This window comes from Neopelma chrysocephalum, unplaced genomic scaffold, assembly GCF_003984885.1.
Source record: "Neopelma chrysocephalum unplaced genomic scaffold, ASM398488v2 Primary Assembly neopelma1_42, whole genome shotgun sequence".
Taxonomy (NCBI): Eukaryota; Metazoa; Chordata; class Aves; order Passeriformes; family Pipridae; genus Neopelma; species Neopelma chrysocephalum.
In genome coordinates, this window is record NW_020897700.1 from 8315700 (window position 1) to 8340191 (window position 24492).

At 40.9% G+C, this 24492-nt stretch overlaps 1 protein-coding gene across 2 annotated transcripts in view; it reads left to right on the plus strand.

The window, feature by feature from the left end:
- Positions 1-249: 249 nt before the first annotated feature.
- The window catches only part of ACSL1 (acyl-CoA synthetase long chain family member 1), a 39532-nt gene continuing 15289 nt past the window's right edge, over positions 250-24492 (plus strand). Inside the window, exons 1-10 of one of the 2 annotated variants that reach the window (XM_027676616.1) lie at positions 250-374; positions 9437-9664; positions 15763-15877; positions 16312-16376; positions 17644-17745; positions 19809-19908; positions 20071-20249; positions 23033-23065; positions 23241-23292; positions 24096-24169. In XM_027676616.1, coding sequence (XP_027532417.1) covers positions 9470-9664; positions 15763-15877; positions 16312-16376; positions 17644-17745; positions 19809-19908; positions 20071-20249; positions 23033-23065; positions 23241-23292; positions 24096-24169 — 915 coding nt within the window. In that variant the 5' untranslated portion in view covers positions 250-374; positions 9437-9469. Of the gene's footprint in view, positions 375-948; positions 1028-9436; positions 9665-15762; positions 15878-16311; positions 16377-17643; positions 17746-19808; positions 19909-20070; positions 20250-23032; positions 23066-23240; positions 23293-24095; positions 24170-24492 lie in introns of those variants that run through there. The other variant, XM_027676617.1, reaches the window with a different exon arrangement.

Sequence of the window (24492 nt, forward strand, 5' to 3'; positions counted from 1 at the left end):
TAAGGTGTTAAGCGAAGCACCCTGCAGTCCAACGCTCCCCTCAGCTCCCTGTGCATCCGTGTCATTCGTGCCCGCACAGCACTCCACTTCCCCGGCCTCCCCGCCGTTTCGTGTGCCCTCCTGTGGGCAGCGGCAAGGCCAGGGGCAGGGCCGGGAACAAGGCAGGGGCGGGGGCAAGGGCGTGCGGGCGGCGCGGGGCAGGCAGGGCCCCAGCGCCCGCCGGGCGGCGCGGCGGGCGGAGGAGGCGGAGGGGGAGGAGGAGGAGGAGGAGGAGGCGGGCTCGGCAACGCACACGCCGCTCCCGCCGTGCTCGGCTTAAATAAGGCGGCGCCGGGGCAAGCCGCGTACAGCCGTGGTCGCCGCTGCCGCCGGAGGTGAGCGGGGTTCGGGGGCGCCGCTGCCGGCGGGGCCCGGGGCTGCGGACCCGACCCTACTGAGGGGCCGTGGGCTGTCGGGGACGCGCCGCCGAGAGAGGCGGGCTGGGCCTGCCGGGGCCGCCGCCGCGGGGCCGGGGTGGCCTGCGCGGCCGCTGTCACCCGCGGGGCCGGGCGGTCCCGTCCTGTCCCGCCGCCGATCCCCGCAGGCTGCCGCTTTCCTTCCCGTCCCGCAGTGGAATCAGCGTCCCGCGGAGCCAGCTCGGCTTCCCCTCGCACAAAAGCCTTCAGGAGACCGCAGCCAGCCGCCTCTGGCCTCCCCCCGGCGCTGCGGCAGCTCGGGCTGGCCGGGCATTGTTCGGGCCGGCGCTGCCCCGCGCCCGGCACGGCCCGGCCTGGCGAGGGAACGGCTCGGGCGGGCCGAGCAGCAGGTAGTGGGGCTGACCCGGGGCTCGGGTCTGGTCAGCTGCCGGACCTTGCCTTCAGTGAGGTTGTTTTTTTGGGCACGAATGCAGCATGTACTTGAAGCAGCTTCTTTCTTTTTTTCTTCTTTTTAAGCAGTTTAGGGCGCGTATGGAAACGCAGCGCGAGGCAAAGTGGCCTAAAATGGAAGGTTGAGTGGCTTTGACTTTGCAGACCTCCTCTGCTGTTAGGTAGGACTTGCAGTGCTACAGCGCAGGGATTTAGCCTGGTTACACGACGCTTTTGTTCTAGGATGCATACGTTTCTTTTTCCTGTTGAACAGGAATTGCAACACTTGAAGCCTTCTGAATTTCTAAAGGGCATGTCTGTGAGCTGTCTGGGGTATTATGGGCACACTCTTGGACTAAGTAATCCATCTAAACATATGCTTCACTTGGGTTAATGTCTGAGATATGATGGTCAGGTCCTGTGATAGGAAAGAGTGACTTCTAAAGCAACTGCTATCGATACCCCATGGTTCTCTGTCTGTACCCAGAACTGTTCCATGTTAGCAGATTTCCTTTTTCATCCACGTTGCTTTACAGGGAATCATGCCGTCTCCTAAGCCTGCTCAGGAGTGTTTATGTTTGCCTTTCTGCTTTGGAACGTGCTCTCAAACTCACAAGCTGAGATTTCTCAGCTCAAGGATTTGGATCAGACTTCTTGGATCAAGAAATCCTGAGTTTAAGAGGGCATCGAGGTTACTGAGAAATACCTTTCTTTTTCTTCTGCAACAATAGCAGTATTAATAATGCAAAAAGTGATACACAAAGTTCCTCATGGAACTGTTTGCTGTTACTCCTTGACTTTTTAAAGTTTAAGGATATGTGTCTTGCTTGTATTGGGATATGAAAATATTTGAAGGATGGCTGACGGGAAAAACCTAAAGCTTGTCATTACAAGTAATTGTTGTGTGTAGTGTACTCAATTCAAGGTCTTGAGCAAACGGCCTTAGCCTAGTCTGAGGACTGCATGACTATAATGAATTTACAAAGGCAGCTTCTAAATTTGATAGATGTTGTTTTACAACTACAAATTGGCCAACATGAGGTTTGAAGTAAGTCTTCCTTCTTGAGGAGGAAACCCCCAAATAGCCTTTTGATTCAAGGACAAGTACAAGGTTGGTATCTGAGCCCAACGGATCGCTTGAGCTATCAGTGGAAAAACAGCCAGCAATTTGAAATAGAAGGAAAGACAACTTTGAAATAGTTATCTGGCTAAGTGACTCTTATTTTTTCTCAAGCAAAGTCTGTGTGGCTGGTTATCCTATTTCATCACTCCACTAGAAGTGAATACTGCATGGGATTTTCTGGAGGAGACAGAGGTGAGTTATACCTTCCCTGTCCTGTGTGTGTTGCTCTCCAGTGGGGAAGAATAAACAGTTTCTTCTCTCTCTCTTTTTCCCCTCCAAGAAAACAACACTTTGGCTAATGTGAGCAACAGAAGGTAATAGTAGGTTTCTGTACTTTCTTTTGTTTTTCTAGACCTTAGTAATATGGCTGATTGAATTGGGTAGACTCAACTAGACTAATGGCATGAAGTTTTTTGAATGTGCAGCAGAGGCAGAGAGATATTTTGGCCCAAGGAATACATTGGGTTTCTGGTGGTCTGATGAATAGACTGCCTGCCATATCCTGCTTCCCTTCTGTGCTAAATTACAAGTTCAGATACGTTAAATATTTTACTCTGGTAAATACAACCAGTGGTAACTGCACAGAAATCCTTGCAATTAAGAGGGACAAATGTTTGTTCATTGGCAAATGGTTTTGCATGGGAGTTTAAGTGCTGTATGGCTCAGGGAAGCCTTGCTGTACAGCATTGACCTTTACAGGCTGTAGAGGGGACCCTGGCTGCAGATGGGGGGCTTGCATTTCTGCAGATCCTACCTGACTCCTCAAACAAGGACACTTGATAATAACATAAGGCTTCTGCTCTCTTTCTGCCTTTCATGTTGGGAGTTATTCATCTACATAGGGTAAAATATGGTTCTCTGCTCATGGCAGGGAGCTGGGAACTAAATAATCCAACCCAAACCATTCTGTGACAGTAAAAATCTTCTTTTTGGTTATGATTTGAATCTTAGAATTACTGGTGGTTTGTTGACTGAAAACAGCTTGCATGGTTTTATAGAGATGTAGAGGAAAAATGGTTTTTACTTTTGTAGTTGGACTATTTAAGGGGTATAGCAGAACACTGTAATGTCCTGTTTCCAGCAGAGAACTTTTGCCTTTTTTGTGTGAATTACTGTTTTTGAACCCAGAACTTTTAAGCTTTAGTTTGGTACTGCTTGTGGCATATTTTAAAAACTTGGCCTCTGCAGTTGGATTGCAATAATAGGCTGATAAGGTTGAATTGATTTCCTAGGAAAGCTAGAAGAAAATGCTTACTATCACTGACTCAGAGGAAATGCAGGCATACCTTAATACCCGAGGTCAAAAGGTTACTTGGTTTGTTATACTCCTTGTGCTGCTGGTGTTGGGAGGTCACTCAGTGAACCAATTGCTTTTCATAAATTATTGATCTGTCCAGTCTCATAGAGTTAAGGGATATGTTTTTTAAAACAACCTTCTGAATGTAAACACTATCTAGTGTGATGCAATGGGGCTTAGTGTGCCTGACCCAGGTTGTCTTCTGCAAGACTTCAGGTGTCATAAGTATGACTAAGAAACATTCTCATGGAGTCTTAGGTGAGTACTTGAAGCATGTGTTAACTTGATGTTGCATACTGGGTTTTCTGAGTAGTAGCTTTTTCCTGGGAGGAGTAGAATGAATAAGTTGGTATGATCTACTCAAGCTGTTACGGCACAAGAAAGCTGCTGGCTTGTAGCAATTTGCTTCTGTAGGGTGGTTTTCATCTCTACTGTATTTGGATTGATGTTACATTAACAGAGCAGTACCATGATGTAATTGCAAATCAGAGTTGTAGGGATGTAATTCTGATGGGTAGCAGTTTAGGTTGCAAAATAAGTGTTCGTAAGCATCTTCTCTGGTTTTTGAAGGTGAGAAACCAGTAAGACTGTATAGTGACATTGTGTGTGTATGGGCATGGATTAAAAGTAACTTAAATCAATCACTGCCTGAAAGGTTTTAGTGGCGAGTATTGGTTTTCCTTAATGCACAGGGTTACCAAGTGCTGCTGGAGAACAAAAGGCATTGAGCAGGTTCTTGTCATGTGATTCTGCTCCTGAACTTGAATAAACTCCAGTGACCTCACTAGTGTGCACTCAGATTACTTGTTGGACATCACTAAGATGCAAGATTCCAGGTGATGTTCCACTTGATTGCAAGAGGATTGCAGTCAAACGTCTGAAGACAGGGCTGTGACTTTCCTTTTAGATAGGAACAGAGCGTTGAGACATCACTATCAGATGCAGTGCTCTGTAAAGGTTGCAGCAGGAGTCTTAACTTCAGTGGCAGCTTATGAAGTAAATCATTGTGGCCCAACTGATGGGTCTGAATCCAGCTTCTAGGGTGTTTCACTGCAGATCCGCCTTGTCCCAAATGCAGAAACAGAAGCTGAACTTGCAGAGGCACCTGAACCCCACTGCATGAATGCCCTCTGGTTGCTTAGAGCCAGACTGAGGGGGGAGTGAGATGGGGGGGGGATGAATGTTAAGGACCTGATGGTTCTTCTCTGAGCATGGGATGTGTTCCTTACTGATAGCTTTTTAGTTCTTCCCTTTTTACTCCTGCAGGAAAGGAAGTTTGTCAGTTACTGCTTTAAAAGGAGGGTTTATAGCTCTGATGCTTGGCTCGGTGAACTTGGTAATTCTGGATGAGATATTTGGTGGGTTTTCTGTTGTTTTTTTTAGTTGGGGAGGGGGCAGGGAATGAGGTATATGTGGAGGAGGAGGGCAGAGTAGGGGATCAGGCAGTTCAATAGTTCTTGGTTTATTCAGGAAAGTCTTCTGTGGCTGAGGAGAGACTGTCACATCATGCATGATATGAGAGGCTGCACCAGAGGAGGCCTCTTGCTGTCCTATTCTTGTTATACAGGACTTAAACTGGGGTTTCTCCTTCACATCTCAAATACTGAAGCTCCTTTGCTGTATCTCGAGGGTGACTGTGATTTGCTTGCTGGCTGCAGTTTCTCAAAGTCACAGGTGTTTGCAAGACCTCAGTCAAGTTACTGCCTTGACTGCAGGGCAGAGGCAGAAAATCCTTGGAGGACTTGCATGCAGTGTTTGGAGTTGCATGGCTTAATGTGTATTATTGCAACAGTCCATCACTTTCCCTGGCTGTGCTGTCATGTTTCCATCTGGGAGGTAATGGTTGTCTTGTCATCGAGTTGATCTAGTTGAGACCTAGCATCACAACTAACCCAGGAAAATGGTGTTTGCCAGATCACCTCCCTAGTGACGCCATCAGATGACTGCCTGGCCAGCATGGAGGGGGTTATGGGAGCATTTATCTAGGACAGGTTGGACTGACTCAAATTTAAGCTGACTGTAAATGCACTCTGATATTAGGATTATGTATTCTATTCAGACAAAAGGATTTCTCTGGTTAATAGCAAAGCTATTTGTTGTACCCTTTTTGATATGTAATAAAGGAGCTAGAGCATGATTCTGCACTTGCTCTTTCAAAGGTTGAGTGGAGAAAGGCTTAAATAAAACAGATCTATGGGAGCTGTGCAGTGTAACCTGTAAGAGTAAGAAAACAACAAACTGCAATGACAGTATCTGCCAGGACAACACAAAGGTATATGGGTGGCTGGCTCCCTGTTCCAGCAGGTCATAGTAAAAACATCCTAGTGCCATACTGCTCACAATAAGAGGTAGGCAAATTGTCTTGTAGCTTTCTCCTGCCTGCAAGAGGCTGTAGAAATAACACAGCCTCTTCTACACGATGTGGTGGTGGACCTGCCTTTATGGCAGGCGATTGCAGTGCTCTGGGCTGTTCATCTAAATAGAAGAATAGAAAGGAAGAGAGGCCATTGGTCCTTGGGGTTGTTTTCTTTGCTATACAGAAGCTGACGGCTGCTCCTGTTCTCTTCCGTTGCACTCGAACGATGTCTGGCTATGGATAGACAATAGGCAGGCTGCTGCCCACTGTAAATAGACCATTGTATGCCGAGAGTAGGAGCAGCAAAGAACGGCACAGTCGTGCCAACTTGGGTGGTTGCCTTGAGATACTGGCTCTGCTGTAAAGAATGAGTCTTGGGTGCTGCAGGGTGTGCGTGTGTGAGCAGAGAGAGCTGGCATTGTCTGAGCCTTACATATCAATTCAGTCACAGAGTTCTGTGAGTTCAGAGGGATGCCTTCTTGGGCTGGATTTTGGGAACTGTTTCTGTGGAGGTGGTCAGGAGAGGTAGCTATCTCTGAAGTAGTTTTGCCTTGTTATCAAAACCACTTTCCCATATCTGTCTGATCGTGTTTCTGAGACCAAGGTCTCCTGGTTGCATTGAGGAAAAAAGTGCTTTTGAGCTCAATTCTGCGGGGTTTGGGTTTGTTTTTGTTTTGTTTTTTGGTGTTTTTTTTTTCTACATGTAGCAACCTGAGTATCACAGACTGGTACTTTTCATTTGGATCTTCTTCCTTTGGTCTTCAGCTGTGTCTCAAACTGGGGCAGAGCTTCTGAGTCCACCTTGTGGTCCAGATCCTGTCTGGTGAGAAGCAATTGCAGGACCTGAATTTGTGAAGAGAACATGGCTTTTTTGCTTGTCTTGAGTGAGCAAATTTAGTGGGTCCTTCCTTGAGGACAAGGACTGAAATCCAGATCCACACTCCACTGTGATCTTTGTATCTCAATCTTAAGGCTCTAAACCACTCTCCTTGGTCATGGTGAAAACCCAGGATGTCTGGTGTGGTTGGAGTATGAGCCAAGTAAATACTGAGATGGCTGAAAGAAGGCTGGGAGGCACTGAAGTATCCTTTCTTGATGCGCCATATTTAGATGCATATGTTAAGAATGTGAATTTATTCTCCCTGTTCCATCTAGCTTTGCCTTAAATACAGAAAACAAGAGCTGATGTGATTTAACAGCTAGTGTTAAAGCCAGGAATTGCTTAGTCTTGCAGAAAACTCTGCCCTCACCTTGTTTTTGTGCTGATGAGGCAGAAGGTATAATAAAATACATTTTACTGCTTATGTTTATATTGACTATATTATTATGTACCAGATAACCTGTGGTATAACTGCTCAAGAAGGATTTTTATCACAGCCCTACAGCTGCTTTACAAACAGCTGGTCAAGGAAATGAAAAGCAGTGGTGTGCATCCCTTCTCTTCACCTAGGCTGAAATCTTAGCAGCTCCTTGACTACAGTGGGACTCTTGCATGAATGAAATGATGATGTTTACTTCAGCTCTTGTTAGCTGTAATGGCACCACAGCCTTTTAAAGGAGTAATTAGAATTGCATTGCATTCCTAAATCATAATGTATGTGCAGGACATTTCATGACTAATGCAGATAGGAAAGCAGTTTTAAAAGTTCAACATGTTCATTGTGGAGCTTGAATAAGAAAAAGCTACACTTGCTTTTAGCCCTTACACACATCAGAGACCCCTTTTTTTCCAGTTTCATGACGTGGTGTCTATGATATATGCAAAACTTAACTTGTAAGTGGAAACTTCATTGTTGCTGTGATTTTTTTTTTTTTGGTCTTACTGTTCGTCTGTGTATATTAAAACTTAAGTAGTAGTTTCATGTGTGCAATACTAATGAACATTATTTGATGCATAAAAAGCAACAGCATGATATGCGAACTATTAAGCCAGTAACTGATTTTTTTTTTAATAAAAATTTAATACCAAGGGAAGATGAAGAACTTGTTAATATATTCAGGTTTTTTTCTACCTTCCATCACTACAACCTGATGTGTTGTGGATTTTGAGTACAGTCTGCTGTGTATCACAGTGCAAATAGCCAAAAGGCATTTCTGTAGTGGCCCTGCACTGCATATCTAGGTGATGCAGTCCCGTGCTGTACAGCTATGCCAGGAAAGAAAAGGGAGGGCAGGGGAGAGGGCAGTGTCTGCAGGCTGGGGAACACTCCATGGGTCCAGGACTGTTCCAGAGGTGGAACTTGACTCCATCCTGACACTGCCCCCATCCATGACCTTACTTCAGCCTGTCCTGTTAACATTGTGAAACCATGGGCCCTTTGAACTAATTTTATGCTTTTCTGCTGTCTCTAGCAAATCCTTGTCCAAATACTGGTTAGACTTTATGTGAACTAGACTGCTCTTCTCTTGCCTGGTTGAAAAACTGATTGCAGCAGTAAAGATTTCAAGGTTGGACTGTAAACTAGAGGTTTTCCTGTAGAATTATGAAATCTTAACCTGATATGGTTGGTTTTAAAACTAATAAACATATAATTTTACCTATTTGGATTTCGGAGCCTCCTATGCTGCCATCCTGAAGCAGTGCATTGATACACAGTATGTTGTAGCTGTTTAAACACATCTTCTGACATTCTTTAGGGCCCCTTTGTTTAATTTTATAGGAAATTGCTAGGACCTAAATTGCCTAAGTAAATACATCTCTGGTCTTCAAGCAAGCAGGGAAGCGCTGCTCGCTGACAGTGGTCATTGCCAGCCGTCCGTGGGAGCGAGGGCCCTGATCCCCGGTGCCAGCCGCGCTGCCACCCGCGCGAGTCCGTCCGGCGGTGGGGTGAGCGGCTGCGGCTGCCATTGGCCCCGGGCGGGCCTCCTGCTTACCTCTCACCTAGTGGGCACGGGCTGGTGGGTTTGGCATGTGACAAACGTCCCGGGAGACCTTGGCTATAGAGGAGAGCACCAGCTGAGCTGACTGCAGTCCCTTTTTTTTCCCTGCAGCTGGTTCTTGCTGTGGAATATCCGTGTCAGTGAGTGCTGGCAGGGAGCAGCCTCTTGCAGCTCTTCCTTCTGTGTGAACGTGACAAATTAAATGTGCTTCCTGTGCTTGATTATATTGCCGTGTGCTGCTGCCTTGGGCCTCATTTGATGCTGCTTTAGTCTGCCTCATGACCAGAGATAAATTGCTGGCATGGTGCTGGGAGAAATAGGAAACTTGCTAGTAGCATAGGGGAGCTACGGGAGGATATTGGCTTTGAAGGCAGCTTGCTGTGCTGACCTTTCTGTGTGTGACTGAAGGGAGAGTAGGAAAGAGTTTATTTTACTGGACTTAAATGAGGAAAAATCCTGCTCCTGCTATGCTACTGTAGGATTAGGATGCTCTCTGTTATATGCAGGCAAGATAACCTATGTCCATGCCCTTCCTCTCCCAGACTTCCCTGTTTGACACTTAACTGTTTAAATAATCTTACAGTACAGCTGCTCTACAAATAACTATTTTACGTTTGTGAAATGCTCTCCTTTACCAAAACTTTTGGGGTTGGTTTAATTTTAATGCAGTCTCTGTTAAAAACAATATTAAAACCCTGAAGAAATTCCCTCCTTTCATCCCCACCTGTTTTTCTAGCGTATGAACCAATAATTGCTTGCTTACTTAGTTGCAGCACAGAAGTCTAAAGATACTGCCTGTCTACTAGCAGATCGAGTTATTTTGGTAGTGGGAAGCCAGTAGGAAAAAGCATTTATTGTGCTCATACAGCAACAGGGAATCAGATGGGGATTTCAGATTTTTTTTCTTTTTGTGCGACTTTCTTTTATACCAACAGATTCCAGCATTGGAACAACTGCACTGAACTGCAATGCAAGCACATGAGTTGTTTAGATACCTACGAATGCCAGAACTTGGGGATGTCAGACAGTATGTGCGCACCCTTCCGACAAATACGCTGATGGGCTTCGGTGCTTTTGCTGCTCTCACGACCTACTGGTATGCAACAAGACCAAAAGCACTAAAACCACCATGTGATTTAGCAATGCAGTCTGTGGAAGTAGAGGTAAGTGTCACTTGATGGATGCTGTAGTTCACTGAAATTTGAAGCTTAGATGCAGCATTGAGAGAGACTAAACAGTTGATTTACATAAGTGTTTCTAAACTTATAGTGTGTGGGCAATACATTTCTGAAATATGGCTTGAACTCATTATTTTGACTTTCTGAATTTGAAAACCAGCTTGAGGGTTGAGGTCATAGTGGCAATAACTAGCATGGGAGAAAAAGACTGCTGAGACAACTAAGCTTCTGATCTGACCAGTAGCAGGTAACTTGTTCATGTTAGAATTAGCACAGTGTAGTTTTCAATTCCTTACCATGTGAGTAGGTGATGACCTATTAAATTAGGTCTGGGGGTCAGAGTATGTATGCTGGTATATACTGATTATGCTAATACTTTACTGTTATTTTTAGTGTATAATAGCTGACATGTGAGACTTTTATATTGGGTTACAAGCATGAAGAGGGTACTAATTATCCTCACATGATCTGTGGAGAGAAATATTAGTCTGCCAAGAGATCTCAGCCACAGAGTAAATTGAAACTAAACCAACCACCCGCTAAACTCTGCATGTACCAGCTTAGCTTTTGTCTTACGGTTTTCAGAGGTAGACAGTTGCTGTTAGGTGGTGGCTTTTTAAAAGTGAAGTTAAACACACAGTCTGACTGGGAGAAACTGTTGCTTTATAAGCAAATATAGACAACTTTTTACAAAGCTGAGGTTTCTTGAGCAGTGGTTATATTGATTCCCCTTGTTCACTACAGCATCAAGACTACTTTTTCTTTCAAGAGTACTTCTGTGTTTCTTCAGGGTAGACAAAGTGTCTTCTCCTTTTGAAGGAAGGAGACAGCTTTGAAAGGTTCTGATCTTCAAGGGAGATACAAAATATAGGATTGAAAAGCTGACAGCTTTTTGAAGTAGTCTTTATTGTCAGAAACTATAGATTTTTTTTTATATATATATACTTTCAACTGTAGTTTCTCTTTACAGCACATTCTTCTGCGTGAATAGGCAGCCTCTAGTTGTCCTACATCAAATGCAATTAACATGACTCTTGTGCTTAAGAGTAGATGTGGCTACAACCTGAGGTAAACAAATGTGGTGGAGCAGTTTGAAATTTACAGTAGGTCAACTTCATGAACTTCAGCAAAGCAAACTCCTGTCATAGCCTCAAATTGGGCACTGTTTTTGATGTTTCATGATACTGACATGGAGGAGTGACACATTACTTGGGCCTTCCATTCAGAAGTTTAGTAAGTACCATTTATTCCCTAATCTTCTCAGTAAGCATACAGTAAGCTTACTGACACAACAGTCATGCTACTATAGCAAGTAATGATCTGCCTCTAGAAATACACAAAGTACAAAAATATGCTCTGGCAATGTGATAACTGCCAAAATTCCTCTTTTCAAGCAACATATGTAGAGTAAGGATCTAGATATTAGATCTTACTTCTCTTGGTGACCTTTTCCAATCCTGACAGCAGCCACTTAGACAGTGGGCTGAATTGTCTTGTAAAGCAGCATGTCTTTATTGCTGGAATAAACTAGCAGTAAAAAGTTTCCACTGTGCAGGGCCTTACTAGTCAGTATAGACCTCAGCAGATTTTGGGAGGGCACTGCATTTTAAGATGATAAAACAGTGGCTCTTAACTGTCCATAAACCCGGTGACAAATATGTATTTGTTTGAGACTCTTTACAGCAGTCTTAGTTCACTGCCTTTATCTCTTCAAGCTAAATTACTTGTCACTGCTGGATTCTGAGATTGAAATCATTGTTTGGTGGTATGAAACTTCACTAAGCTACTTAGTGCATCATTGATCCATATTATACTAATTAACATTGGCTCTCTGATCAGAGCAAGATGGGTATAACAGCATTATTTTTCATTGCCTGTTTAGAAAATACATTTTACTAAGAAGACCGAATAGTAATAAAACTTAAATGGAAAACAGCTGGTGTGTTAGCAGGTGATAAGAGTTCAAACTTGGAGAACGTATTGAAATGAACAAGATCTATCCAGTTTTGTTCACTTTAAGAGCTGCGTCTGAAGTATTAATAATTTGTAAACTGTACCAAACTGATCAAATGAGAACCTATGTTTTGAAGCAAGTTTCAAGTGTCTGTTGGAATTGGTAACAAGACTGTAATACAGTGCTTGGGATTCAGTTTCTCACTACATTTTGCTTGGAGTTCAACTTCACATACTTAATTTTTTTCTTATGTATGTGTTAAGATGTCACTTCCACAGGAAAAAAAATAATCAAATACTGCTCTCAAATTGTCTTCACATCATTTTTTTTCTACCTAAGCAATATAGTGTTAGAAGGACTGTTAGTTAGCACACTAAACAATGTGCTCCAAAAAAGACATGACACAAGGCAATGCCTCTCCTCTACCATTTTAATATCTAATCTACCTGTTCACTGATAATAACAATTTTGAACTAGAAAAAAAACTTCTATGTAATTCTTACTTGTGATTTATTTCCTTGGCCTCTAACAAAGTTAAGTGAAGTCATTAACTGGAGAAGGGTTTCTACATGTTCTGATAACAAATCTTCCATATAGGAGGAAAAAGATCCTATTTACTGCTGTTCCAGGTCACTTCACATCTCTGGAAAGCTTTGATTTGGTAGGCCAGCACCCTGTGACCCATTTGATCCCTCACTGGATAAGCATAGAGGTTGCACACTTAGTTGAACGTGGTTACAAAGAGGTGGCAGGGACACCTTCCACTAGACTTGGTTGCTCAGAGCCCCATTCAGCCTGGCCTTTAACACTTCCAGAGATGGAGCATCCACATCTGGGTCTGTCTGCTTGTAGATTGCTTGCTCTTTCCACTGGTGACGGACAGCTGAACATCTTTGGCTATTGACTTAGAGTGCAAGTGTATGGCTGTCAAATGTATTAAACCTTGTATAAACTTCTATTTGTTATGCTAAAGCATGTAGTAGAATAGAATAGAAATAAATATTAGAATGTCAGTATTTTCTAGTAGAGTAAGAGTTTGGATTTGTGACTGGCTTTTTTGTTCCCTTAAGACATTCAAATATGGAGAGAGATATTCAACTCACGAAAGCTTTTAAGCCTTCTTACATTCTTCTGATACATTACCAGAATTCTAGCATGCCTTGTCTTTCAAGAATCACTTGATTAGATGTGTGCTCGTCTTCCTGTGAAGTGATCATTAGTGCATGCTCACCTAGGGATTAGCATGCCTGAAGTTATATGGTTGTTTTGAAAACCCTGGTTTATACTACTTGCTGCTCAGAATATGCATGTTGGTGATCTAAGCACCACTTGCTAGTATCACTTCCCTCTCAGGTAAAGGGAAATTCAGTCTCTTTCCTTTGAGCCATGGTGGAGCCCACAGTGTGTTTTGACATTACTGCAAATCCTAAACAGTGTGTCATCCTGTGTCAATGAGAAGCAAACCTGTGGCTTGAACAAAAGCAGCTATTTTATATGACCTGAGTAGGAGCTGATAGAGTAATATATACTTCTGTTCTAGACTAAATCTGTTTCCTTCAGCTGCTGCTATTCTGAACCAATGCCAAGGTTTTACTTCATGTCCAGCACTTGATGTCTAATGGGTTAATTTCCTGCAACAATATGAGCTGCTGCGATGGCTGCTCTACACAAGTTAACTAGAAACTCTCCTTGCATTAATCAGAATTTATTGCCTGGTTTCTTAAGAACACTTTGTTAAAACTGGCCACCCTTTTGGACCAATCTGTTAGATCCCATTCAGATAACTTGTGTGAAGTCAGCCATGTATTCCAGTCCTGATGTTCAGATGTTTGGTGGTTGTAACTACCAGTGATTCTTAGACAAGTTTGCTGCAAACAGAACTTGATATTGCACAAATATTCTAGATAAGGACCATTTGGACAAGCTCTTAAAATAGTAGTTCTTGCTACTCTCAAGCAAAATGTAGACCAATTCTGTTTTCTAGTAGATAAGTTAATTTAAACCTTGCCTTACATTCCTAGTTTGACCTTCAGCGTATCTGGGAGTATTTTGCTGCATCAATAACATTGAACTCCTTATGGTCTTCACACAAAGAAGTGCGTGTTTTTCAGCAAAATTCTAGGACTGTTGAAAATCCAGTTAATTCTACCTTACTATGAGAAAAAGAACAAAGTAAGCAAAACTTTAAAAGGTTATATTTCCCTTTACTGAAAACTCCTAAGAACTGATGGGATCTCTTCAATAGTAGTCTGTTATAGTTTCTCTTTTTTTCAGGACAGTGCTATCAGTCCTATGTCTAAGCAATGTGCTATCTGATAACTCTCATCCTCACAATTGGTTAGTGACCCAGGCCCTGCAAAAACTGCTTTTGTGGTGCTGCGTAATAGGGCTTGTAAACAAAACAGTACTAGCTCACATGAAGAGAAAGAAATACTTCTTGACTGTTGCTAAGGATTGGCTTACGATATTGTATTTCACCTGATGCAGAAATTACAGCACCTCAAACATGGTACGTGTGATACACTGCACTTCTTGATGTCACCTGTGGCTGTGGCAACAAACTACTTAGTGATCTTCCTCAGTTTAGCTCCAGAGGTGGCAAAACTGGGAAAATCTAGAAGCTGACCTCGGTTATCCAATATCTGAGAAATCAGTGCAAAAGTCTTCCTTTTCTTTCCAGGCAGAGGCATGTATTAGTGATCTGTTAATTTCCTCTAGAGCAGATGTTGGTCTGAGAGCAAGTGTACTCTTGAATTTCTAATGTTACAAATTTTTAGAGGTGAGCCGCTCATTAACTTGTTCTGGGTCATGTTCACATGTACGTTTCGGCTCGCTGTCAAAGGAGTGGCAAGCACTGCATTACGCATAGTGTTTTGCTAGAACAAGTTGGACTTGTTTTAGTGTAAAAATATTTTTTTCCTCTCTCTGTGCCTTTAATGTGCTAGCTCATTTCTGTGGACATGGGCAATATGATGTCTTCTGCAGATAAAACTGTGTTTATGTAGCTTCTACATACAGATGATGTCTGGCCATCCAGGATACTTCAAAAACAGGAAGAGAAACCAATGGCCATGAAGAACCTATGACTGCATATGAACAGGTTTTTGATGTTGTGGATGATAGACAATCTAGACACAGATTTAGTTAGCCCAGGACTAGACTTCATGAAAGAGCCAGATATTGACTACAACCACTGATGAGAGAGAAAAATCTTATGAAGTGTTTACTCAAGACCCTCTGTTTAACCAGCTGGGCTCTTTTGATAAGAACTTGCTTGTAGGTGTCTGTCATCATAACAGGGCTAATAACTGTGGCCCAACAGTAATTGCATAGCTGCAATTTGTGAAACTTGATTGCTATAGATTGCTATAAAATGAGATTATTTAATCAGTCACTCTAAAAAAGTGTTAAAACTGAACTGTTAAATTCTTGTATTGACTTCCAATTATAGCCTATGTGAATATTCACCTGCTGAAAAATTATGTTAATTCTCAAGGTAGTATATTGTCTTGACTGCATTTAAATAGATCAGGAGGAAACTCTTTTTGTAAGATGGAACTTGAATTGGATTAAAGGGCTCTATTTTTATCTGGAACAGAATATTTTACTTATGAGAACACTTGTTTAAGGTGTTGGTGACCACCGTTAAAATCGTTTAGGTTTTGAAACCACAGATTCAAATGTGATTATGTTCTGTAATCTTAATTAGAAAAGGAGATCAGGATTGCAGCATTAATGTTCTGTGTAGAGAACTCTGAGGCTGGAGTGATTTTTTTAGAAAGCTTGATGAAATTAATTATGCTATATACTGCACTAATAGAGTAAAACATTTCTTAAGAAAAACTGTCTGACAAAATGCCCTTTGACAATCTTTAGTATTCTCCTATGTTCTGTCCTATCATAGGTAGCTGAGGAATAAGATGTTGCCTGACAGGTGTTTGGTAATGCAGGGAGCAGTCTGACTCTTGAAACAGTGTCCTGGGAAACCTTGCATATCTCTCAAGTTCTCTCAAGAATATGCCAAGGCTCATAAAAATACTTCATCCATTAAGTTTTGTTATTCCTTGAAGAAATTCCTGTTCATTTATAACCAACAAGTGTGTCTAACCTTTCTAATTGATTTTGTTAGGGCGGTGAACGTGCTCGAAGATCCGCTCTTCTTAATAGTGATGAACTGCTGGTTTACTACTATGATGATGTGAGAACAGCTTATGATATTTTCCAGAGGGGTTTACAAGTATCAAGTAAGTTTAAAATTAAAGATAATATTTTCAGTATGTCAGGAACTAGGTATTTGAACTCTTTTGAAATGCAGTTGGGGATAGGGGATCTCTACCTAGCAATACGAAAAAATGTTTTGGATGTGAGGTTTTTTTTGAAGGCAAATTTAACTGACCTCTTGTGAAGAAGAGTTGTGAAGAAGAGTTGTGTGAATAAAGTCTGTGCTGTGTTCTTAGTCTAAATGAACATGTATGTCTCTGTCCTTTCCCAGCATCCCTCCCTACACCCCTGAAAAAAACCCACGTTTGTTATCTGAAGGTGTCTGCAGAGAATGTAGAGGCTTAACACAGAGAGCGGTGTCAGGACAGAGGAGTTGGGGTTAAATTTTGAGTAACTTTTTTGATTTTATTTATTTATTTAGTTGTTGGTTTTTTGTTTGTTTTTTTTTTTTTTTTAGATAATGGTCCATGTCTAGGTTTTAGAAAACCAAACCAGCCATATGAGTGGATCTCCTATAAAGAGGTGAGTGGTCTCTAACTTAGTGTTAGACCTGCTTTTGCTTGCTGAGACCTTTGATACAACATCCAGTAATGTGATATAACAAATATGAATTATTTATAAATGTTTTAAAGTAGTAGCAGAATATTGCAGAAAGGTTCTAGTTCCTATTACAGTGGCTTAGAGGAACAACTTCAGATATGTGCAAGGGAGAGAAAAGAGCATCTCCTGCACTTGGTTTAGTACAGTTTTATTTCAGAATTTTTTGGGTTATCTTGGCAGTCTTAAGCATCTCTATGCTGAATTGTTTAGAACTTGGACACTGCCTCTGAAGGCCTGCAGCTTTGAAGTAGTGTTCAGAAGCTCAGACTGCTACCACTTTAGGTGCTTGCTTTCAAGAGGCTCACTTTACATTAGAAGTCCTGTCTACAGGTGTTGATTGGGCTTCTTGACAACTTGTCTCCATAGTGCTGAATGATGGTTGTATAGAGTGTTAACAGACACACTTCTAACTAGCAGCATTCTGCTTCACAATCCCTGAAAATATCTGTATGTAAGTCCCCATTAACAGCTGTGTGTTTTTAGGTTGTTCCAGTTTAATCCGTTTGTCTTCAAATTTGTGTAAACCTTGCCTATTGCATACTGTTAAGGTCATTAAACACCTGTATGTAGCAGACCTCACTTTTTGCCAAGGTGACTTTGCTGGGAACTTAGGTACAACCTCTCTTCTATTAAAGCTTTTCTGTTTGAGTCATGTGACTTAGCATATGACTTGAATTCATGTTATGTGGAAAGTATTTAGAAAATTGCCTTCCCAAGCTTTGTTTATAGAACTAAATGGGTTTTGCCTCCTTGTTCTCCTGCTTTTTGAAGGGAGAAATGCTATCCCCATAGACAGTGAATGAAGCAGAAGGATGGCATATGTAGTGCTTGTGTTTGAGCAAAAATAAAATGTTGAATCATTCCAGGGTCACTTCTTGCGTTTAACACAGACACAACACCGTTTTCTGTGTATGTGGCTTAACTTTTTAACACTTTCAAGTCTTGACTGGATTAAGTGTCTCTTCTGCTGCATATTGAGTGCAAGTGTAGTAACTATAATCAGTGCAGTGTTTAGGTTGTCAGAGTCACAGAGGACATTCAAAATAGCCTAGAAAACTTCTGTCTCATTCATACCAATCTTTGGTCTTTTTTTGCAAGGCATAGTAAAATAATGTTGAGAGGATTTTGCAATTATAAGCTTGCTCTTATATTTTTTTGTCTTCTCTTTTTTTTTTTTTTACCCCTCCAGGTTTCAGACAGAGCTGAGTGTGTGGGCTCTGCGTTACTCCACCGAGGCTTCAAACCATCTCACATTCAGTATATAGGAATCTTTTCACAAAACAGACCTGAGGTAATTTAATTGACAGTGTTTACATTTGTGGTCTAGCTGTTATTGAAATGGCCCACTCCTGTATCTCTTGGCAGTGTACTGAACTTCCCTACTGAGAGCCCCTTTGGTGTTGGAAAAAGGCTAAAGGCTGTCATTGTAGACCTACAAGCCATAGGCATGGCATCTTCAGCTGATAACCAAAACTGGTAATTGGCACAGCTGTTAGTGTTTTATATTCTTGTGGGTTTTTTGCTCCCAGAGCTAAATGCAGAAGGCTGGAGAGCAGGAAGAGAAGCAGGGAATCCAGAAGAACTTAATTATCTTCTATTTCCTGGTTATAGGCTTGTTTAATAGGAAGCAAATGTAGTACTTAATGAATGTAAACACTACTTGCTTTCTCTTAAAAAGTGACATTAGAGTACGAGATAATTGAAAGTGGTTGGAAGTCACAAGGAGGTGTTTAAACCCTTCAAAACACAAAGAAACACTTAGTGATTAAATATTTGGACAAATAGAACATGGCTAAAGGTGATAATTCTGTCTCTGCCAGAGGCTCTGGGCATAAAGATTCTGGGAGGAACAAGTGCTGATGAAGGCAAAAATGAAAATTAATTTAATAAAAAGGGGTGGAAAGGCTGAAAGTGACATAATTAAAGAAGAAACCCTGAAACAACTACAGGGATAGTCAGATTGATTAGCTGGTGACTATCCATTTTAACCTAAAGTGGTTCTAGATTGCTGTTTCTAAAAAATATTATTAAATACTTAGTATGTATACTCTAGACCTGTTTATTAAATCTGTTTAATAGGACTGTTTTCTATAACCTATGTTTATGTGCTTAATAGCTTGAGTTAGTACTTGCTGCGTTAAGCTTTCAATCTAAACCTGTATTAAGACAGGAGACTGGTTCTTCTGTTTTGTCAAAAGGATGTTGTCCCTCTTCATTAAACACTGCCAGCTGGATGCCATTATCAAGGGCCATCTACAATGCTAACAGGGTTAGAAGCTCTGTCAGTGTCTTGGTCTCTTGCTGTCACTGAAAAGCAAGTGACTTTGGCTTCGTTCTTCCTCTCCCAGCCTACAGCACAAGAAAACCCCTAAGTCTAGTCTTTTACAGATGAAAAAAAAATAGTTTTCCCAGACTCCTAAGCCTTCAGTAGTTTGCCACTCAGATTTTCTTGCTGGAATTTTGATTCTAACAACTACCATTTTATTTCTGTGATCAAAAAGGCTGGAATATATACAACTAGGAAGCTGTTAAATTACATGGTGTTAGAGACTCTACAGTTCAGTCTCCTGTGCATATAACATAATTAACTGGAAGTGAAAAAGGGAGACAGATGTTTGTGTTGTGCCTGTTTGAACTGTTTCTCTATAGATCTTTGGGTGTAAAGTCTTTGACTGCTGGGTAACTGGATTTTCTGAAGGAGAGCACAGAAATGTGGTTTGCTCTTGGACCACAGAGACAAAATGTGCTTGAGTTGCATTGCTTTGAGTTGGGTCAGGAATGAGCTGAAAAGGCTTGTTTAAACCAGCAATTTTAAATCTGGGATTTTCCCTTCTGAAAAATACTGGATGGGTGTTGTGACATCCTGAACATAATCACTAATCCAGACAGGAGATTATGTGAAGGTTTTTTTTCTGTGAGATGATTCACATTTGTCAGTTCAGGGAACAACTCTTGGGGAAAACCCCTGATAGGGAAAATTCCAGCATCTTAATTGCTTAAATATTCACTGAAAAAGAAAATAAATATAAATAAAATAAAAATATTACTTTCTCTTTGAGTTATTAAGAAAGTCATCTCTTCTGGTAGTAAGTTTTGTTTTGGATTGAGAAAACACAATAATTCTTTCCCATAGCTCCTTATTATTTGGGGTTTTTTCTTTCTTCCTTTCACAGATAAAAACTGAGTAGGTCTTCAAAGTCAATAAATGATACAAATTGACACTTATTTTATAGAAAGACTTGTCCAAATAAGCTCTGTACTATTAGCTTCCTTGTTAGAATTTAAATAGGAATCATTCATGGGAGTCTGTTACAATAAGCAAAACAGTGACTTGCATCTCTTCTTTTTGTGTAGTGGGTCATCATTGAACAGGGATGCTATGCATTCTCCATGGTGGTGGTACCACTCTATGATACACTGGGAGCTGAAGCAATCACTTACATTGTGAACAAAGGTAGGACATTTTCAGTAGTTCAGCAAGTCAATATATGATGACAGAGCTGACTGAGGGCAGAATTATAGCCTTCTGCAGAAAAGTCTTCTATTATGAAGTACTGAAGTGTGTACGAATCTAGTCTAAACTTGTCACATTGATAATGTAGTTCTCTTCCATCAGCTGACTTGTCATTGGTTTTCTGTGACAAACCTGACAAGGCCAAACTTCTGCTAACCAGTGTGGAAAAGGGAGAAACTCCAATACTCAACACCATTGTTATCATGGAGTCTTTTGGTGCGGATCTTGTGGAACGTGGCAAAAAGTGTGGCGTGGAAATCTTCAGCATGAGAGAAATAGAGGTAAGGATGCTTAACCTCATTTACTGCTTTCATCCTATTGTAATGGATTAGTTTCAAAATACTTAGCTGTCTCTTGGATTGACATTTACACAAAAATATAAAAAATAATAGAAAGAAAACAACTTGGTAATAGTACTTCCCAGTGCTTAAAGTATAAAAGTGGATATGCCAAGATGACAGAATGAAAGCTTATTAACGTAGTCCAGACTCAACATTAGATCTGAGTGTTAAGGCTTGCCCATGTGAAGCACAACATGATAATTATATACCATGACTAATACTTCAGAAATAGTTACTTTAAAAAGAGCTTGTGTAGGTTTTAGTCTTGTGAAAAATGGCATTTTCCCCTGTACACTGAATCTACAAGATATTTCCAGGGGGAGAAGGAAAATGTCAGTAAACTTTTTACAGAATGAGGTTATGATGTAGGAGAATGAGATTTCCAGGTTTTGGAAGTAGAAACCATTTTGCTTAACCACCTAATGTCCAAGTCTTACTTTTGCTTGTAGTTATTTTGACTGCTTAGATCTTATGCAAATGTATTTCATAACTTCACTCATTATTTGGAGAATGCTCTCCCAGGATCAAATTGCATAAATTACTGTGGGATTATGAAACTGAATTTAGTCTGGTTTCAGCTGGAGTTCTGGTAAAGGCTTGGTTCATCAGGCCTTGAATATCTCCAGATAAGTGTGCTTGTCTTGTGCAGGTGTCAGTAACTTGTTGAAATGCCTCATTTCACTGAACTTGTTTTCATAGCAGTTAAGACAGCTATGTTAACAGGGCCACCTTCTGGTAAAGATACAAAAAACGTCTACTTGCTAAAAGTTGATTGACTATATTGTAGCTAAGTAGCCTCAGCAAGGCAGCCAGGCTGAAACGGGGTTAAAAACATCATGCAGAGTAAGTGACATAGACCTTACTGGCCAAAGGTTTGGGTTAGACTTGGAAAAGGATTGGCCCGACTGTAAGTTGTTACACTAAAATCAGCATCTTTCTGTGAGTTTAACTGCAGCTTTTGACAGAGGAAGATGCTTTCCACTGGATCTTTCAGCTACATAAAACCAAAACTGGAGGTGAATGTTATTTTCACATTAGAAGTTTATATGCTTAATTAGTGACTTTCAGGAGTACTTTGTAGCTCTTACTGCATTAATCCAAAACATCATGTTGTAAGTAACAGGTGCTCCAAGAGCCTTTTGTTTAAATATCTGAAGATAAGTTAGAGGCGAAAGTTAATATTTCTAACAGTGCTTCACTGAACAGGAATAAGTTTTTATCTATCACTTTTTTTTAAGGGATAGAGACTTGCTTTCTCCAGGAAGGTAACTATGAACTGTTTAGGAGCTTAGGTTGCAATAGAATTACTATTTCTAGCTTGAACTACTTGTTTTCTGGATTTCTGTCTTGAGCTTATTGCTCAGCTGTCTTTTGGTTATGTGACCACTTCCTCTGTGTATCCCCCAGATACCATCAGCTTGGTTTTTAATGCCCAGTATCTGTATGTATCCTGTGGCTACTTATTGCTTAGTAGCTAGGATGGTGGAGTTCTGTTCTAGGAGACCAAAAGAAGTGTCTGGAAATCTTAGCTGTATATTTAGTTAATTACCAGATCTTACTCAAAGCAGGTTGTAGGGAGGTACTGAGCTTACCCTGGTACTTGAAATGCAGATGATGCTTTGAGCAGACAACTGCTTGTCATAATGGCAAGTCTTTGCATAATGCACCCTTTCAAAAAGGCAAGCCCGCAGGTATGGGAATGTTAACTGTTTCCAGACATTCCTTGTCTTAAACTTCTTGGGGTGATCGGAGAGGTACATCATACTAAAGGATTTCTAGGGCTAGTAAAGGAATGCATGGTACTGTTGTTGAGTACTTGGAATGTAAAGGTAATGGTGAAGTTGATGTCTGTCCTCAAAGGGTGCTTTCAAAGCTATACTTAACAAAAGGTCAACTTTAACTTGCATAAGTCCTTAAGCTACTATTGTCTTAAATAGGCGTAACAGTAATGTCTTGATTTGAAACTTTAAAGCTCATAGATACTGAAGGTCAGCTTGCAAATATTTCTTCTTAATTATTGTATTCTTTGATAAAAGGATCGTTTTTGTGTCCTTTCTCTTCTGAGTAAAGACCTCTGACTTAATGCTCAGGCCTAAGTGAGTAAGGAGGGAGATGGAAGAGGTTCTGCATGAGAGATTCCTGTACCTCCACTCCTGTATAAAAGGATTACAAACCACCAATGACCCCTTCCATGGGGAAAGTGTCTTCCTTCTCACAAGCAGTGATAGTGTGAGGTGCTTACTGAGATGGATATTGCTTCATCTATTCAACAATTGTCAGTGGCACATCTTCTGCATGAAGTATAGGATTGATTGTTTGTCTTGTCATAACGCTGCTAAACCTTGAGCATCCCCTTGAGCACGACCTCTGGTATGCTAGCTGGAAAAAACCTTTGTGAGTTTTAGTTAAGTTATCCTTTTTGTATTTGTAGAACATAGTAGTTATTACATACGTTTTTAAAATGTCTTTTAAAGTCTTTGTTACTCTTATAGTAATCATAGGATGGTTTGGGTTGGAAGGAACCTTAAAGATCATATAGTTGCAACCCTTTGGCCATGGGTAGGGATGCCACCCATTAGGATCAGGTTGCTAAACAAGTTAAAATGCCATAACAGACAGTCTAAATAGCGAAGTATTATGGTGTTTGTAATGTTTGATATATTTAAAGCAAGAAAGTTACATGTATGTGTCTAAACTCTTTCCCTTTTCTCTTCTTTCTGTAGGAGCTGGGAAGAGCACACAGGCAAAAACCTATGGTAAGTATGAAATTAGTTCAAGTGACAATCTGAAGCTGGTGAGCATTCTTTAGATCAAACTAGCAAATCTCCCTATCTCCCGTAGCTCAAAAGTAACACTAGTATCTTTATTTTGTCCAGAAAAATATTTTTGCTTGTTATCTTAACCATACTAATACTTTCTTAACTCTCATAGCCTCCGAAACCAGAAGATCTAGCAGTCATCTGTTTCACCAGTGGAACGACAGGTACACCTCATTACATTATGCAGAATTTATTGTCCTGTATGTGCAAAATTAATTCAGAAGCCCTCCTACTTTTTTTTCCAAGACTTTCCCCTACTGCTACATCTTTTTGGCAAGTAGTAGCTGGGGAAGTGTTATGGTAAGGCTCCCGCTGATATCTTTCTTTCCTCCCTACCCCCCCCAAACAATATGGGATTGCAGTATTGGGGGTGGAGGTGTTACATTTTTGGTCTTGGAAATAAGTTAAGTATTGAACCTGTATTTGCATAGTAATAAGGGCTATGCATCAGACCTCAGACAATATATCAATTCTTCCATAGTCTTTTTTGTACTGTATTAGCAAAGTTGTTCCATACCTCTAAGCAGCCTTGCTGTAAGACCAAAACAAAGACTGTCAAGATGTCGCTTGCTTGACATTTGTGAGTTAATACCCAACACTGGCACAGAGCAAAAGGAAAGAGTACAATGACAAGCTATGCTTTTAAATTTCCATGAGAACAGAAATTAGTCTGGGTTTGATTGCAGCGTCTTCACAGAACAGTTGAATTTTGAATGAGAAGCTTATCCAAGAAACACAACAATTTCTTAAGGATTTACTCTCCTTAAAAAATTTTAGGCCTTCAGGACAAACTTACTACTTAACTGTTGCCAGCTGTTGTTGAAAGTGTTAGTAAGTTTTCAGCCTTCGTTTAGTTGATACATAAGAAATGTATTAATATCAAAGAATGCTATCAGATTAGTTTTACCACTGCTTAACTTAAAGGATCTAAATTTCACTGTTGAATCCTCACATCCTTCTTCCTTAGGAAACCCTAAAGGAGCTATGATCACTCATCAAAACATAGTCAGCAATGCTTCAGCTTTTGTGAAAACTACAGAGGTAAGCTACAAAGATTAACATTGTACACTTGCATGAAGGGAAATAATCTCATGAGTAAAACAAACATTAAAATCTCATTAACTTTGGTTTTAAGTTTTTAGTAAGAGACAAGCGAAAATGTAACTTGACAGCTCTCTGTCCCCACTAGTCAGAAGTCAATGTTTACTGGTTTCTTCTGTCACTGCCAAGAAACTGACAGGTTTACAATTTGTTCTGATCTAAGCAAAATGCTACAGAGATCCTAATGTTGGATGGACATTACATTGTGCCGTGGGCGTATAATGTTTTTCATTAGTGCAAGCTCTGTTAGAAGGTGTGTGTAG